Here is a 15,000-nt window from a genome sequence, read left to right on the forward strand (position 1 = left end):
CCATGGCCATCTGACAGGGTCATAGATCATCCAGAGAGATAGAGAGGGAGAGAGAGGGAGAGAGGGAGGGAGGGAGAGAGAGAAAGAGGGAAAGAGAGTGACGTCCATAGAGAGAAGGGAGGGGGACACACACGGTAAAAGGTAAACGGACTAAAACTCCTCTCTCTTTCACACTTGACAGGTGACGTCAACGAAATCCAAATTAATATAACGACAACCTGCCAGTGACATGTCTGATTCTTCTCGTACAGCCCTTACTCACTCCTCCCTCACCATGGCCTGCTACTGCTACAATACCCTTAGGAACACTGGTCAAACACACTGGTGTCACTACCAGTTCTGACCACTAGAGGCACTGAGGGCGCTCTGCTCTCTGCTTCAATGTGGGTGCATCTCAACAGTCTAACAAATCTTCCTCTCAGTCATCTGTACTGATTTGAGAAAACAGCATAGTCGATTCCTATACCATATTGACTTTCCACCTGTCAAGTTGTTTCATGCCAGTACAGATGAAGGAAGGGAGTTCAGGATAGGAAGCCATTTTAGATCATTGGGATGCATCCTCTGTGTGTTTACGGAAAGGAGAGGAGCCAGAGGAGTACATTACCATGATAGTTGTCACGACGACTGTCCTGTTCTCCAAGTTGGTGCTGTCATTGGACAACAACACCTCATTTTGGACCAGAACCAGTTTGTCAATGTCATTCCAGTAGCCAATCTGAGAGAGGTAGGGGAGGGGTTAAAACCAAGCAAAACTGTATTTTCATCAAATCCAAATAATTTCTCTGACATGCCTGTGTGTCTATTCCTACCCGTTGTGGTCCGTTGCTCTTCAGTTCAAACACGTCCATGGTGTAGTTGACTCTGCGGCCGTAGTGGTCAAACTGTATGTTACCTGTTAGACCCTGTATACGCACCTGGAGACAGGACAACAGAGAACACAGGTCAGAACAAAGAACAGGCAACAACATAGAACAATAAGGACACATAGGACCAAAGAATACCTGTTTGAGTGTGCGTTCCATGTCTATGCCCTGGTTCCAGGGAGCAGCTGGGTTGGCCAGACAGTCTCCAGCATTTCCTCTACGGGAGATGTCTATCTTCTGACGACGCAGGTTCCTAAAGGCTTCGGCCATCACCAACACTCCATCATATGTCAGAGACGAGGTGTACTAGGGAGAGAGGAAGAGGAGGAGGACAGAGAGAGAGGAAGAGGAGGAGGACGGAGAGAGAAAGGAGTAGATTAGATTAGATGATTTTACATGAACAGCCTAGAGCCTATAGCAGACATGAAGATGTCTGTTTGAGGAATTAGGAAAGGTCTGTTTCAGGCTGTGGGTTCCTCTCTTGACGATCCACTGGATTACATTTGAACATTTTAGTCATTTAGTTGTTGCTCTTATCCAGAGCGACTTACGGTCAAGTGCAAGTGTTGGTTCAGGTTCAGGTTTTTTTGGGGGGTGGGTTGTGGTGAAAAAGGGGATTATTTAACATACTCTTTGAAGGAGCAAGGTTTCAGGTGTTTTTGGAAGATGGGTAGGGAGAAGCTGCTTACACCATTGGGGTGCCAGGATAGAGAAGAGCTTGGACTGGGCTGCCATCCCGTATGTGTGGGAGGGCCAAGAGAATAGAGGTGGCAGAACGGAGTGCTCGGGTTGGGGTGTAGGGTTTGAGCAAAGCCTGAAGTTAGGGAGGGGCAGTTCCTCTTGCTCCTCTGTAGGGAAGCACCATGGTCTTCTAGTGGATCTAAGTTTCAACTGGGTGCCAGTGGAGTGTGCTGAGGAGCGGGGTGACATGAGAGAACTTGGGAAGGTTGAAAACCAGGCAGGCTGCAGTGTTCTGGATAAGTTGCAGGGGTTAGGTGGAGCAAGCAGGGAACCCAGCCAACAGTGAGTTGCAGTAGTCCAGAGAGGTGATGACATTTATCTGGATTAGGACCTTTGCCACTTCCTGTGTGAGGTAGGGTTGCTTGTAGAGAACGCCAGGGTGTTGTCCAGGGTCACACCAAGGTTCTTTGCACTCTGGGAGGGTGACACTGTGGAGTTGTCAACCGTGATGGAGAAGTCTTTGAGTGGACAAGCCTTCCCTGGGAGGAAGAGCAGCTCCGTCTTGTCAAGGTTGAGCTTGAGGTAGTGGGCCGACATCCAAGCGGAGATATCTGCCAGGCATGCAGAGATGCGTGTCACCACCTGGGTGTCAGAAGGGGGGAAGGAGAAAAGTAGTTGAGTGTCATTCGTATAGCAATGATAGGAGAGACCATGTGAGGATATGATGGAGCCGAGTGACTTGGTGTATAGAGAGAAGAGGAGAGGGCCAAAAACCAAGCCCTGGGGTACACCAGTAGTGAGAGTACGTGGTGCAGACACAGATCCTCTCCACATCACCTGGTAGGAGCAGCCTGCCAGGTAGGATGCAATCCAACAGTGTACAGAGCCTGAGACGCCCAGGCCTGAGAAGGTGGAAAGGAGGATCTGATGGTTCACGCTGTCAAAGGCAGCGGATAGATCTAGGAGGATGAGAACAGAGGAGAGAGAGTCCGTTTTGGCAGTGCGGAGAGCCTCCATGACACAGAGAAAAGCAGTCTCGATTAAGTGACGAGTCTTGAAGCCTGGCTGTTTGGGGTCAAGAAGATCGTTCTGAGAGAGATAACGAGAGAGTTGATCAGAAACAGCACACTCAAGTGTTTTCAAAAGGAAAGAAAGAAGAGGGTTTTAAAGGTCAGATCAGTCGAGTGTTGGTTTCTTGAGGGGGGGAGTGACTCGGGCCATTTTGAATTCAGAGAGGATGCAGCCAGTAGTCAGGGATCAGTTGATGAGGGAAGTGAGGAATAGGAGAAGGTCTCCAGAGATGGTCTGGAGAAGGGAGGAGGGGATGGGGTCGAGCGGGCAGGTTGTTGGGTGGCCAGACCTCAGTAATCGCAGGATTTTATCTAGAGAGAGAGGGGAGAAAGAGGTCAAGGCATAGGGTAGTTATGTGTGAGTGGGACTAGTGGACCCAATAGGCTGAGAGAATGAGTGGGACCAGTGGATTCAATAGGCTGAGTGAATGAGTGGGACCAGTGGACTCAATAGGCTGAGTGAATGAGTGGGACCAGTGGACTCAATAGGCTGAGTGAATGAGTGGGACCAGTGGACTCAATAGGCTGAGTCAATGAGTGGGACCAGTGGACTCAATAGGCTGAGTCAATGAGTGGGACCAGTGGACTCAATAGGCTGAGTGAATGAGGAACAGATGTCGTCAACATTCTTTTCAAAGTGGTTGACAAAGTCGTCCGGAGAGAGGGAGCAGGAAGGGGGAGGGGTGGAGGATAAAGGAAGGAGAAAAAGGTGGAAAAGAGTTTCCTAGAGTTAGAGGCAGAAGCTTGAAATTTAGAGCGATAGAAAGTTGCTTTTGCAGTGGATACATAGGAAGATAAAGTGGAGAGAAGGGACTGAAAGGATGATAGGTCCTCCAGAAGTTTAGTTTTCCTTCATTTTCACTCAGCTGCCGCAGCCCTATTCTATAAGCTTGCAATGAGTCACTTAGCCACGGAGCTGGATAAGAGGGCCGAGCTGGTCGGAAGGAAAGGGATCGTGCGAATCATATGATGCAAAAAGGGAGGAGAATAGGGTTGAAGAGGGGGAGATAGGTGACAACAATGTCAATCTTGAGTGGACAAGTGACAGTGATAGCATGGAATTCAAATGAGGAGATGGAGAAATGAGTAGCCCTGTGCCATCCCCATGACAACCAGACGCTCTTGGGCTATGAGAGAACCTGTGGTCTGATGAAGAGAGCAGCTGGAGTAGCAGTGTTCGCTGGGGTGATACATGTCTCTGTCAGGGCCAACAAGTCAAGGGACTGAGGGGCAGCATAGGCTGAGATGAACTCTGCATTCTGGACCGCATATAAGCAGTTCAAACGCTGCCAGAGACCTGGAATTCCACATGGGTTGTGCACACAGGGTACATTAATTAGAAGGGTTGCAGCCAAGGGGTGGGGAGCGTCTGTAAAGCCTACAGGGAGAAGCACGAACAGGTTTAGAAACCACACACATGGTTGCCAAAGCTACAAAGAGCAAATGAGATAATCTGAAAATAACTAAGTAACATACGAAAGTGAGAAAGTGGTGTGGAACCTTCCTCTCTTTCCTTCACGAAGAACTCTGCAGAAATGTATGAAATAAGTCCCATTTACAGTGCCTTGCGAAAGTATTCGGCCCCCTTGAACTTTGCGACCTTTTGCCACATTTCAGGCTTCAAACATAAAGATATAAAACTGTATTTTTTTGTGAAGAATCAACAACAAGTGGGACACAATCATGAAGTGGAACGACATTTATTGGATATTTCAAACTTTTTTAACAAATCAAAAACTGAAAAATTGGGCGTGCAAAATTATTCAGCCCCTTTACTTTGAGTGCAGCAAACTCTCTCCAGAAGTTCAGTGAGGATCTCTGAATGATCCAATGTTGACTTAAATGACTAATGATGATAAATACAATCCACCTGTGTGTAATCAAGTCTCCGTATAAATGCACCTGCACTGTGATAGTCTCAGAGGTCCGTCAAAAGCGCAGAGAGCATAATGAAGAACAAGGAACACACCAGGCAGGTCCGAGATACTGTTGTGAAGAAGTTTAAAGCCGGATTTGGATACAAAAAGATTTCCCAAGCTTTAAACATCCCAAGGAGCACTGTGCAAGCGATAATATTGAAATGGAAGGAGTATCAGACCACTGCAAATCTACCAAGACCTGGCCGTCCCTCTAAACTTTCAGCTCATACAAGGAGAAGACTGATCAGAGACGCAGCCAAGAGGCCCATGATCACTCTGGATGAACTGCAGAGATCTACAGCTGAGGTGGGAGACTCTGTCCATAGGACAACAATCAGTCTTATATTGCACAAATCTGGCCTTTATGGAAGAGTGGCAAGAAGAAAGCCATTTCTTAAAGATATCCATAAAAAGTGTTGTTTAAAGTTTGCCACAAGCCACCTGGGAGACACACCAAACATGTGGACGAAGGTGCTCTGGTCAGATGAAACCAAAATTGAACTTTTTGGCAACAATGCAAAACGTTATGTTTGGCGTAAAAGCAACACAGCTCATCACCCTGAACACACCATACCCACTGTCAAACATGGTGGTGGCAGCATCATGGTTTGGGCCTGCTTTTCTTCAGCAGGGACAGGGAAGATGGTTAAAATTGATGGGAAGATGGATGGAGCCAAATACAGGACCATTCTGGAAGAAAACCTGATGGAGTCTGCAAAAGACCAGAGACTGGGATGGAGATTTGTCTTCCAACAAGACAATGATCCAAAACATAAAGCAAAATCTACAATGGAATGGTTCAAAAATAAACATATCCAGGTGTTAGAATGGCCAAGTCAAAGTCCAGACCTGAATCCAATCGAGAATCTGTTGAAAGAACTGAAAACTGCTGTTCACAAATGCTCTCCATCCAACCTCACTGAGCTCGAGCTGTTTTGCAAGGAGGATATGGGAAAAAATTTCAGTCTCTCGATGTGCAAAACTGATAGAGACATACCCCAAGCGACTTACAGCTGTAATCGCAGCAAAAGGTGGCGCTACAAAGTATTAACTTAAGGGGGCTGAATAATTTTGTACGCCCAATTTTTCAGTTTTTGATTTGTTAAAAAAGTTTGAAATATCCAATAAATGTCGTTCCACTTCATGATTGTGTCCCACTTGTTGTTGATTCTTCACAAAAAAATACAGTTTTATATCTTTATGTTTGAAGCCTGAAATGTGGCAAAAGGTCGCAAAGTTCAAGGGGGCCGAATACTTTCGCAAGGCACTGTATGTGAATGAATGGATCCCCATGAGACCCGTCTGTAGCAATAAGATAATGATTTAAGAGAGACATGACAGTCTTCAAGAGGAGGTTTATCTAACAGATCTGTAATCAGGTAAGACAAACTGCACTACGGAGGTATTCACACACATAGCAGAGTGCCCTCACGTCAACAAACACACACACACACATACACACACATTGCTACAAAGGCCGTCACACCCACAGCAGGAAGCATTCACATTATGACAGAGACCAAACTGAGAGAGGAGAGGTGGACAGGAGGAGGAGGAGGACAGGAGGAGGAGAGGAAGAATGAGGGGATGATAAACTCAGAGGACGCACTTCACATCAGGTCTGCATCACTCTGACTCTGCATGTTTCTCTTATAAACCATTACTTTTTCAGGATCTTCCCTTTATCTTATCTCAATACTTTATTATATCTTTCTTTGAGAAGCTTGTTCTACAGTGACACAGGAAGTGTTCTACAGTGACACTGGAAGTGTTCTACAGTGACATTGGAAGTGTTCTACAGTGACATTGGAAGTGTTCTAAAGTGACATTGGAAGTGTTCTACAGTGAAACAGGAAGTGTTCTACAGTGACATTGGAAATGTTCTACAGTGACATTGGAAGTGTTCTGCAGTGACACTGGAAGTGTTATACAGTAACACTGGAAGTGTAGTCTTAATAGTCTTTGACAGGTATGTGTGATCAATAAAATGTGATTTGATAATACATAAAGCTGGCTGTTTAATTGTATATAAAGGGCCTTGTCATTCACTAATTCAGTAAGCATCTGCATCCTGCTGACAAAACTGAAATGTTAGTTATTTTGGTATTGAAAGGTGGCTCCAATAATGGTTTGATGTCAGCGAATGCCACTTGGTTTCATAGCGTATTCCAGGAATAGAACGCTGAGAATGACAAACTCAAACTCTCACCCACCCACCCACATACCCACACAAACACCCACACACTAATACAAACACACACACTAATACAAACACACACACACACACACACACACACACACACACACACACACACACACACACACACACACACACACACACACACACACACACACACACACACACACACACACACACACACACACAAACTAGAATTTGAGATTGTGTACACTCATCAGTGGATGACAATTGACGGACTGGACATCCTTTAACAAAGATTTATCATATAAATATTAAAATGATGATACACAATTAACAGCAATATCAGGGTGAAAAATGTTACACCATTCTGAAGCTGTCACTGAGAGAGAGGGAGAAAATAACAGCCAGAGTGTGGGAGAGGGAACAGGCAGAGCGAGAAAGTCAGAGAGAGAGAGAGAGAGGGTGAGAGAGATGGAGAGAGGGTGAGAGAGAGGACAGACAAATGGAGGAGAGAACTAGAGAGATAAAGTAAAATAGAGAGGAGAGAGAGAGACAGAGAGAGAGAGACAGAGACACAGAGAGAGAGAGAGAGAGAGAGAGAGAGAGAGAGAGAGAGAGAGAGAGAGAGAGAGAGAGAGAGAGAGAGAGAGAGCAGACAGATGGAAGAGAGAACTAAAGAGATAGAAAGTAAAACGAGAGGAGAGAGAGAAAGAAGACAGGCTATGTACACACTGACCACAAAATGAGGTAGAAACTGAGCTGCACTTCCTAACCTCCTGACAAATGTATGACCATATTAGAGACACATTTTTCCCTCAGATTAAAAAGAACCACAATTTTGATAAAATCCCATATCTATTGGGTGAAATACCACAGTGTGCCATCACAACAGCAATATGTGTGACCTGTTGCCACAAGAAAAGGGAACAAACACCATTGTAAATACAACCCATATATATGTTTATTTATTTTCCTTTATGTACTTTAAATATTTGCACATTGTTGCAACACTGTATATATACATAATGTGACATTTGAAATGTCTTTATCCTTTTGGAACTTTTGTAATATTTACAGTTGACTTTTTATTGTTTATTTCACTTTTGTTTATCCATTTCACTTGCCTTGGCAATGTAAACATGTGTTTCCCATGCCAATAAAGTCACTTGAATTTATTTGAATTGAGAGAGAGGGAGAGGGGAGAGGGGAGAGGGAAAGGGGAGAGGGAGATGGAGAGGAGGAGAGAGGGAGAGATGGAGAGAGAGGGAGAGGGAGATGGGGAGGAGGAGAGGGGGAGAGGGAAAGGGAGAGGGGGAGAGGGGGAGAGATGGAGAGAGAGGGAGAAAGAGAGAGTGAGAGAGAGGGTGAAAATGGGTAGAAGATAGAGGTGTGAGGACACTATGGAAGAGTGCTCTCTGCCATTCTGTGTCTAACACCATCTGTCACCGTGTGATTGGCTGAGTCTCTCCTGCTGCCTCTCAAAGTCACAGTCTGATTGGCTAAAGAGCTGTGACAGGAGAAAGAGGTTTCTCTCCAATATGATTCTAGAACCCTCTCCCAGTATTGTGTATGCGTGTGTATGTACCTTGGGTGGGCTGTCAGAGCCTGGGTACTCTCTCTGGTCCAGTTTGTTCCAGCGCTGCATCAGTTTGAGGACCATGGGCTTACTGAAGTCAACCAACTGGAACCCTGTGACGTTAGCCCCACCATGCATAAACCTCTCTAGAGATATGTCTTTAAAACCCTGGAGGAGAGAGAGAGTGAGAGAGAGAGAGAGAGAGAGAGAGAGAGAGAGAGTGAGAGAGAGAGAGAGAGAGAGAGAGAGAGAGAGAGAGAGAGTGAGAGAGAGAGAGAGACAGAGAGAGAGAGCCAGAGAGAGAGAGAGAGAGAGAGGAGGAAGAAAGGGAAAGACAGAGATATACAGTCCTTAAATGTAATTGAGAGAGAGAGGGAGCGAGAAAAAGGAAAAGAAAATGAGAGAGAGAGAGAGAAAAAAAATGAAAGAAACAAAGAAACAAAGAAAGTTAAAAAAAATGAGAGATAGAGAGAGAGAGAGCAAGAGAGAAAGGTGCTAGGCACAACTGCATTTGAAGATTAACCTGGCCTGCCAAGTCTGAACATGAAAGCTCTGAGACAGGGATGTACCTTCTCTTCCCAAGGAATAGAGGAGAGAGAGAGAGGGAGAGGGAGAGAGAGATAGATATAGAGGGAGAGTGGGAGAGTGTGGGATAGAGAGAGAGATAGATAGAGAGGGAGGGAGAGTGGGGGATGGAGATAGAGAGAGAATGGGCTGTCTGAAGTGCCTTCAAACCATCCTCCCCACAAAGCTCTGTCTGGTTCAGAGTTGACTCGTATTTTCCTCAGAGACAAGGTAAACCACAGACACCTGCCTGCACCCCCCTGTTTATACCACAACCTTCCCCCCTTCCTCTCCTCGTCTACTCCCTTTCATCTGCACTAATCTAAAAAACACTATGTGGATAGGGACAGTGGAATTTGCTTTCACTTGTTCAGTTGGTTGATGTTAGCACAGATGAAGGGCAGCAGGAGTGGAGAAGACAAGGAAAGGAAACCACTTTAGACTATTGCACTCTTAAGATGGCAAATGCAGACTTACGAGGTTGGCCAAGATGTAATGGTAGCCTTTGACATGTTTGCCCACACTAATGGCCTGGAGAAAGACAGGAAGAGAAGAGAAAAATAGAGGAAAAACTTCAACCATTTGTCCATCGTCACAACATTGTATACATGATATGACATTGTAATGTCTTTATTCTTTTGGAACTTCTGTGAGTGTAATGTTTACTGTTCATTTTTGTTTTTTGTTGTTTCTTTCACTTTTGTATATTATCTACTTCACTTGCTTTGGCAAAGTTAACATATGTTTCCCATGCCAATAAAGCCTTTTGAATTGAATTGAATTGAGAGAGAGAGAGAGAGAGAGAGAGAGAGAGAGACAGAGAGAGACAGAGACAGAGACAGAGACAGACAGACAGACAGACAGACAGACAGACAGACAGACAGACAGACAGACAGACAGAGACAGACAGACAGAAACAGAGCAGTCTCTGTCAGACTAATGATGCCAACCATGCCAATACTTCTGAGCCAGCTGTTCCTGGGCAGACCATCGCACAGGTGTGTTTGTGTGTGTGTGTGTGTATGTGTGTGTGTGTGTGTGCATTTGTGTGTGTGTGTGAGTGTGTGTGTGTAGAGCTGCTGGTGTCTGCCCATATTTGTCAGACCAGTAGACAGGAAGGGAGATCTGGCCAGAAAAGGAAGTGATGCATGCAAAGGAAGTAGTGACAGATGACTGACCAATAGGACGTTACCCTGGAGCTGGGGTCAAAGGTGACAGCAGCAGAGAAGAGGCAGACAGACACACCAGTCTCAACTGTCAGAGTCAAAGTCTGGCTGTAAATAGATGGGTTCAGTGAAGAGAGGAGTAGAGGGAAACTAATGCGGATGGACAACCACAAGGCTTAGAGAGAGATTGTGTGTGTGTGTGTGTGTGCTTGTCTGTGTGAGTGTGTGTGTGTGTGTGTGTGTGCGTGTGTGTGTGTGTGTGTGTGTGTGTGTGTGTGTGTGTGTGTGTGTGTGTGTGTGTGTGTGTGTGTGTGTGTGTGTGTGTGTGTGTGTGTGAGGGTGAGTTCTGTGGTCACCTGTTCTAGAATGCTCTGCGGTTTCTCAGACTCACCTGTTCTAGAATGCTCTGCGGTTTCTCAGACTCACCTATTCTAGAACGCTCTGTAATCTCTCACCAGACACACTTGTTCAAGAATGCTCTGCAGTCTCTCAGACTCACCTATTCTAGAATACTCTGCAGTCTCTCATCAGACTCACTTGTTCTAGAATGCTCTGCAGTCTCTCAGACTCACCTGTTCTCGAATGCTCTGCAGTCTCTCAGACTCACTTGTTCTCGAATGCTCTGCAGTCTATCAGACTCACTTGTTCTAGAATATTCTGCAGTCTCTCAGACTCACCTGTTCTAGAATGATCTGCATTCTCTCAGAATCACCTGTTCTAGAAAGCTCTACAGTCTCTCAGACTCATCTGTTCTAGAATGCTCTGCAATCTCTCAGACTCAGCTGTTCTAGTATGATCTACAGTCTCTCAGACTCACCTGTTCTAGAATGCTCTGCAGTCTCTCAGACTCACATGTTCTAGAATGCTCTGCAGTCTCTCAGACTCAGCTGTTCTAGTATGATCTACAGTCTCTCAGACTCACCTGTTCTAGAATGCTCTGCAGTCTCTCAGACTCACCTGTTCTAGAATGCTCTGCAGTCTCTCAGACTCAGCTGTTCTAGTATGATCTACAGTCTCTCAGACTCACCTGTTCTAGAATGCTCTGCAGTCTCTCAGACTCACCTGTTCTAGAATGCTCTGCAGTCTCTCAGACTCAGCTGTTCTAGTATGATCTACAGTCTCTCAGACTCACCTGTTCTAGAATGCTCTGCAGTCTCTCAGACTCACCTGTTCTAGAATGCACTGCAGTCTCTCAGGCTCTAGGTCGATGACATACTTCCTCTCCTGGCGGCGGTCCAGGTCTTCTAGCAGACGACGGTATGCTGCCTCGTTGAAACTCTCCACACAGATGGCACTCACCTGCACAGAGACAGAGCAATTAACCTGTGTGTGTGTGTGTGTGTGTGTGTGTGTGTGTGTGTGTGTGTGCGTGCGTGCGCACCCATGTGGTGCTCACCTGCCAACCGTTTTGACCTGCACGCTCCATGATTGCCTGTAAGATGGCGTAACCTAGACAACAGAACAGAGACATAAAGACAACCACTCAGACATCACCAACCTGGAGAGATGCCAGACAGGCCACAAAAATAACATTCCAGAAAATTGAAGCTGAAGATAGAATATACTCACTTTGGGGGGAAAATAGATCAAAAAGTCAAGTCAACAAAAAAAGTGTCTTGTAGCAATCGAACTAAACGGAAACACTGCAAATCCCAGACAAATCCTTTCCCTCGCTCGCTACTTCCCTCTTCCTTCTTGTTTGTCTAGTGCAACCCTTCACTACAGTACCCATCACGCCTCCTGGTACTGTCCTGATCGCCTGTCTCTGACACCTCTGCTGTCGGTTCCTGACTCTATCACCCTCTGTCTTTCTGTCACTGTTTGTCTCTCTCACCCTGATGCCTCCATCATGATCTCTACAGTTCCCCCTAAACACTCCCAGAGACACAGCAATCACCAACAACAGCTGTCCCTGTGTAAATACTCCTCAGCCTGTCTGTCTGTCTGTCTGTCTGTCTGTCTGTCTGTCTGTCTGTCTGTCTGTCTGTCTGTCTGTCTGTCTGTGTCAAGACTAACAGTGTGTCTCTGTCTGTCTGTCTGTCTGTCTGTCTGTCTGTCTGTCTGTCTGTCTATCTGACTGTCTGTCTGTCTGTCTGTCTGTCTGTCTGTCTGTCTGTCTGTCTGTCTGTCTGTCTGTGTCCAAACTACCTAACAGTGTGTCTGTCTGTGTGTATTTATCCAGACTACCTAACAGTCTGTCTGTCTGTCTGTCCGTGTCCAGACTGTGTAACAGTATGTCTGTCTGTCTGTCAGTGTCCAGACTGTGTGCCTATCTCCTGACCAGAACCAAGCCCTGACTATACAACAGACAACAGGAGAAATTGTACAATGAAAAACAAATGCTTATAGACCCAAAATGTGTCAGTTGACACATGAACACATAAGAGACAGCTTGGGAAGTGATTTTTGTCAACCAATGGGCACACAGTTTACCATGTCTCACAGCTTACCATGTCTCACAGTTTACCATGTCACACAGCTTACCATGTCTCACAGTTTACCATGTCACACAGCTTACCATGTCTCACAGCTTACCATGTCTCACAGCTTACCATGTCACACAGCTTACCATGTCTCACAGCTTACCATGTCTCACAGCTTACCATGTCACACAGCTTATCATGTCACACAGCTTACCATGTCTCACAGCTTACCATGTCTCCCACATGTATAGGCCTTCAAAAACCTCAGTATGTTTCAACATGCATTTCCTCCCAGGTTAAAATGCATTACAACAGGTGACCCTCAGTAGTTGCAGAAGCTAAATCTGAGTGTGTGTGTGTGTGTGTGTGTGTGTGTGTGTGTGTGTGTGTGTGTGTGTGTGTGTGTGTGTGTGTGTGTGTGTGTGTGTGTGTGTGTGTGTGTGTGTGCCATGCTGTCTGCAGAGCATGGAGCACATAACAGATCCTTCTTACTGCCCATTTTCCACCACATTACCGACAGCGCAGGGCTGATGGGATATGCTAATGAACGGCCCTGCCACTGCGAATCACGTGTGAGTGAAGCGGAAATGGCACCTCCAATCCCCTTGGTGTCGACCGAGCCAAGCCGGGCCACAGAGAGACTGGCAGAGAGGAGGGAGGCACACACAGTGAGAAAATGTGGTGTATAGAGGGACTGGCACTGTTAGCCACTCAGAGGGTATAGAGAGACCCTGGCATGGCATGCGGATGTTGGAATGTCTGGCTTAGGGTTCCGTGCTGAGTATTCCCATGACGATAGTCTGGAGTGGAGGGCATCAGCTGTGCCCACTCTACAAACACACACAGCATCAAGGGGACTGGGCTCCCTTTAACCTCTGTCAACAGTTTAACCTCTCCACAAATAATCACAGTTGCAGTTACAGTCAGTTCTGTAACAAGCTTTCTTAATAGACTGGAATGAGCTGTGTTAATGACTGGGTTGAGCTGTGTTAATGACTGGGTTGAGCTGTGTTAATGACTGGGTTGAGCTGCGTAGAGTTTAGTTGTGTTAATGACTGGGTTGAGCTGTGTTATTGACTGGGTTGAGTTGTGTAAATGACTGGGTTGAGCTGTGTTAATGACTGGGAAGTGCTGTGTTAATGACTGGGATGAGCTGTGTTAATGATTGGGTTGAGCTGTGTAGAGTTGAGCTGTGTTAATGACTGGATTCAGCTGTGTGAAGTTTTGCTGTGTTAATGAGTGGGTTGAGCTGTGTTAATGATTGGGATGAGCTGGGCAGAGCTTAGCAGTGTTAATGACTGGGTTGAGCTGTGTTAATTACTTGGTTAAACTGTGTTAATGATTGTGTTGAGCTGTGTAGAGTTTATCTGTGTTAATGACTGGGTTGAGCTGTGTTAATAACTTGGTTAAACTGTGTTATTGGCTGGGTTGAGACGTGTAGAGTTGAGTTGTGCTAATGACTGGGTTGAGCTGGGTAGAGTTGAGCTGTGTTAATGACTGGGTTCAGCTGTGTAGAGTTTTGCTGTGTTAATGAGTGGGTTGAGCTGTGTAAACGACTAGGTTGAGCTGTGTGAATGACTGGGGTCAGCTGTGTAGATTTCTGCTGTGTTAATGACTGGGTTCAGCTGTGTAGATTTCTGCTGTGTTAATGACTGGGTTGAGATGTATAGAGTTGAGTTGTGTAAATTACTGGTTGAGCTATGTTAATGACTTGGTTGAGCTGTGTTAATGATTGGGTTGAGCTGTGTTAATGATTGGGTTGAGCTGTATTAATGGCTGGGTTGAGATGTGTAGAGTTGAATTGTGCTAATGACTGGGTTCCGCTGTGTTAATGGCTGGGTTGAGCTAGTAAACTCCAGGCGTAAAGAGGGTCATTCACCATTGAAGATTCATACCGGAAGGAGCCACGCATGTTACGCACAGCGTTGTTTTGGTAAAGCGCATCTTCAGCTGTTTATATATCAATCAGTATGGCGACTAAGTCAGGGAAAGCTAAATCTAAGTCTAGATATACAGATGTACACACAATTTTAGAAGAAATTGATCGGGAAAGTGAGACAGAGATTGTTGGAGGACAATTCATTTAGCGATTCCCAAATGGAGGAATATTTTTTGAACGGAGAGGACATCGTTTTGGACTGGTAAGTTCTTCTTGTGCTAATGCCGTTGTTTGAAATTAATAATATAAAACATTATTTGTGATTTGTTAAAATTTTAGTAGCAATATGTGTGTCTGCCGCCCCACCCCACCCCCACATGAAATAGCCTATTTGAAGCTGTTGAGGGGAGGGCAGGCCTACAACAATGGCCAAGGTGAAATGGAGACAGTAGATACAGCTGGCCTGTTGTAATATAATAAAGACAGTAGATCTAGCTGGTGTGTCATAATATAATAGAGACAGTAGATCTAGCTCAAATGTCATAATATAAAATAGACAGTAGATCTAGCTGGTCTGTCATAATATAAATGAGACAGTAGATCTAGCAGGTCTATAATAATATATTCAACCTTATGTTCCCTGTACTCTATATATATCTGTTTATTATACCTGTTGATACAGGGCTCATATGTGA

At 45.4% G+C, this 15,000-nt stretch overlaps 1 protein-coding gene across 1 annotated transcript in view; it reads right to left on the bottom strand.

Annotated features, from left to right (window-relative positions):
* LOC139382359 (glutamate receptor 4-like) overlaps positions 1-15,000 on the bottom strand; it is a 174,358-nt gene that overhangs the window by 65,512 nt on the left and 93,846 nt on the right. The window contains exons 4-10 of the mRNA XM_071126341.1: positions 11,400-11,452; positions 11,171-11,302; positions 9,315-9,368; positions 8,283-8,441; positions 1,005-1,172; positions 813-917; positions 608-718 (exon numbers count right to left, since the gene is read on the bottom strand). Of these exons, the coding sequence (XP_070982442.1) occupies positions 608-718; positions 813-917; positions 1,005-1,172; positions 8,283-8,441; positions 9,315-9,368; positions 11,171-11,302; positions 11,400-11,452 (782 nt within the window). The remainder of the gene's footprint in view (positions 1-607; positions 719-812; positions 918-1,004; positions 1,173-8,282; positions 8,442-9,314; positions 9,369-11,170; positions 11,303-11,399; positions 11,453-15,000) is intronic.

The sequence above is a fragment of the Oncorhynchus clarkii genome, chromosome 24 (genome assembly GCF_045791955.1).
Source record: "Oncorhynchus clarkii lewisi isolate Uvic-CL-2024 chromosome 24, UVic_Ocla_1.0, whole genome shotgun sequence".
Classification (NCBI taxonomy): Eukaryota; Metazoa; Chordata; class Actinopteri; order Salmoniformes; family Salmonidae; genus Oncorhynchus; species Oncorhynchus clarkii.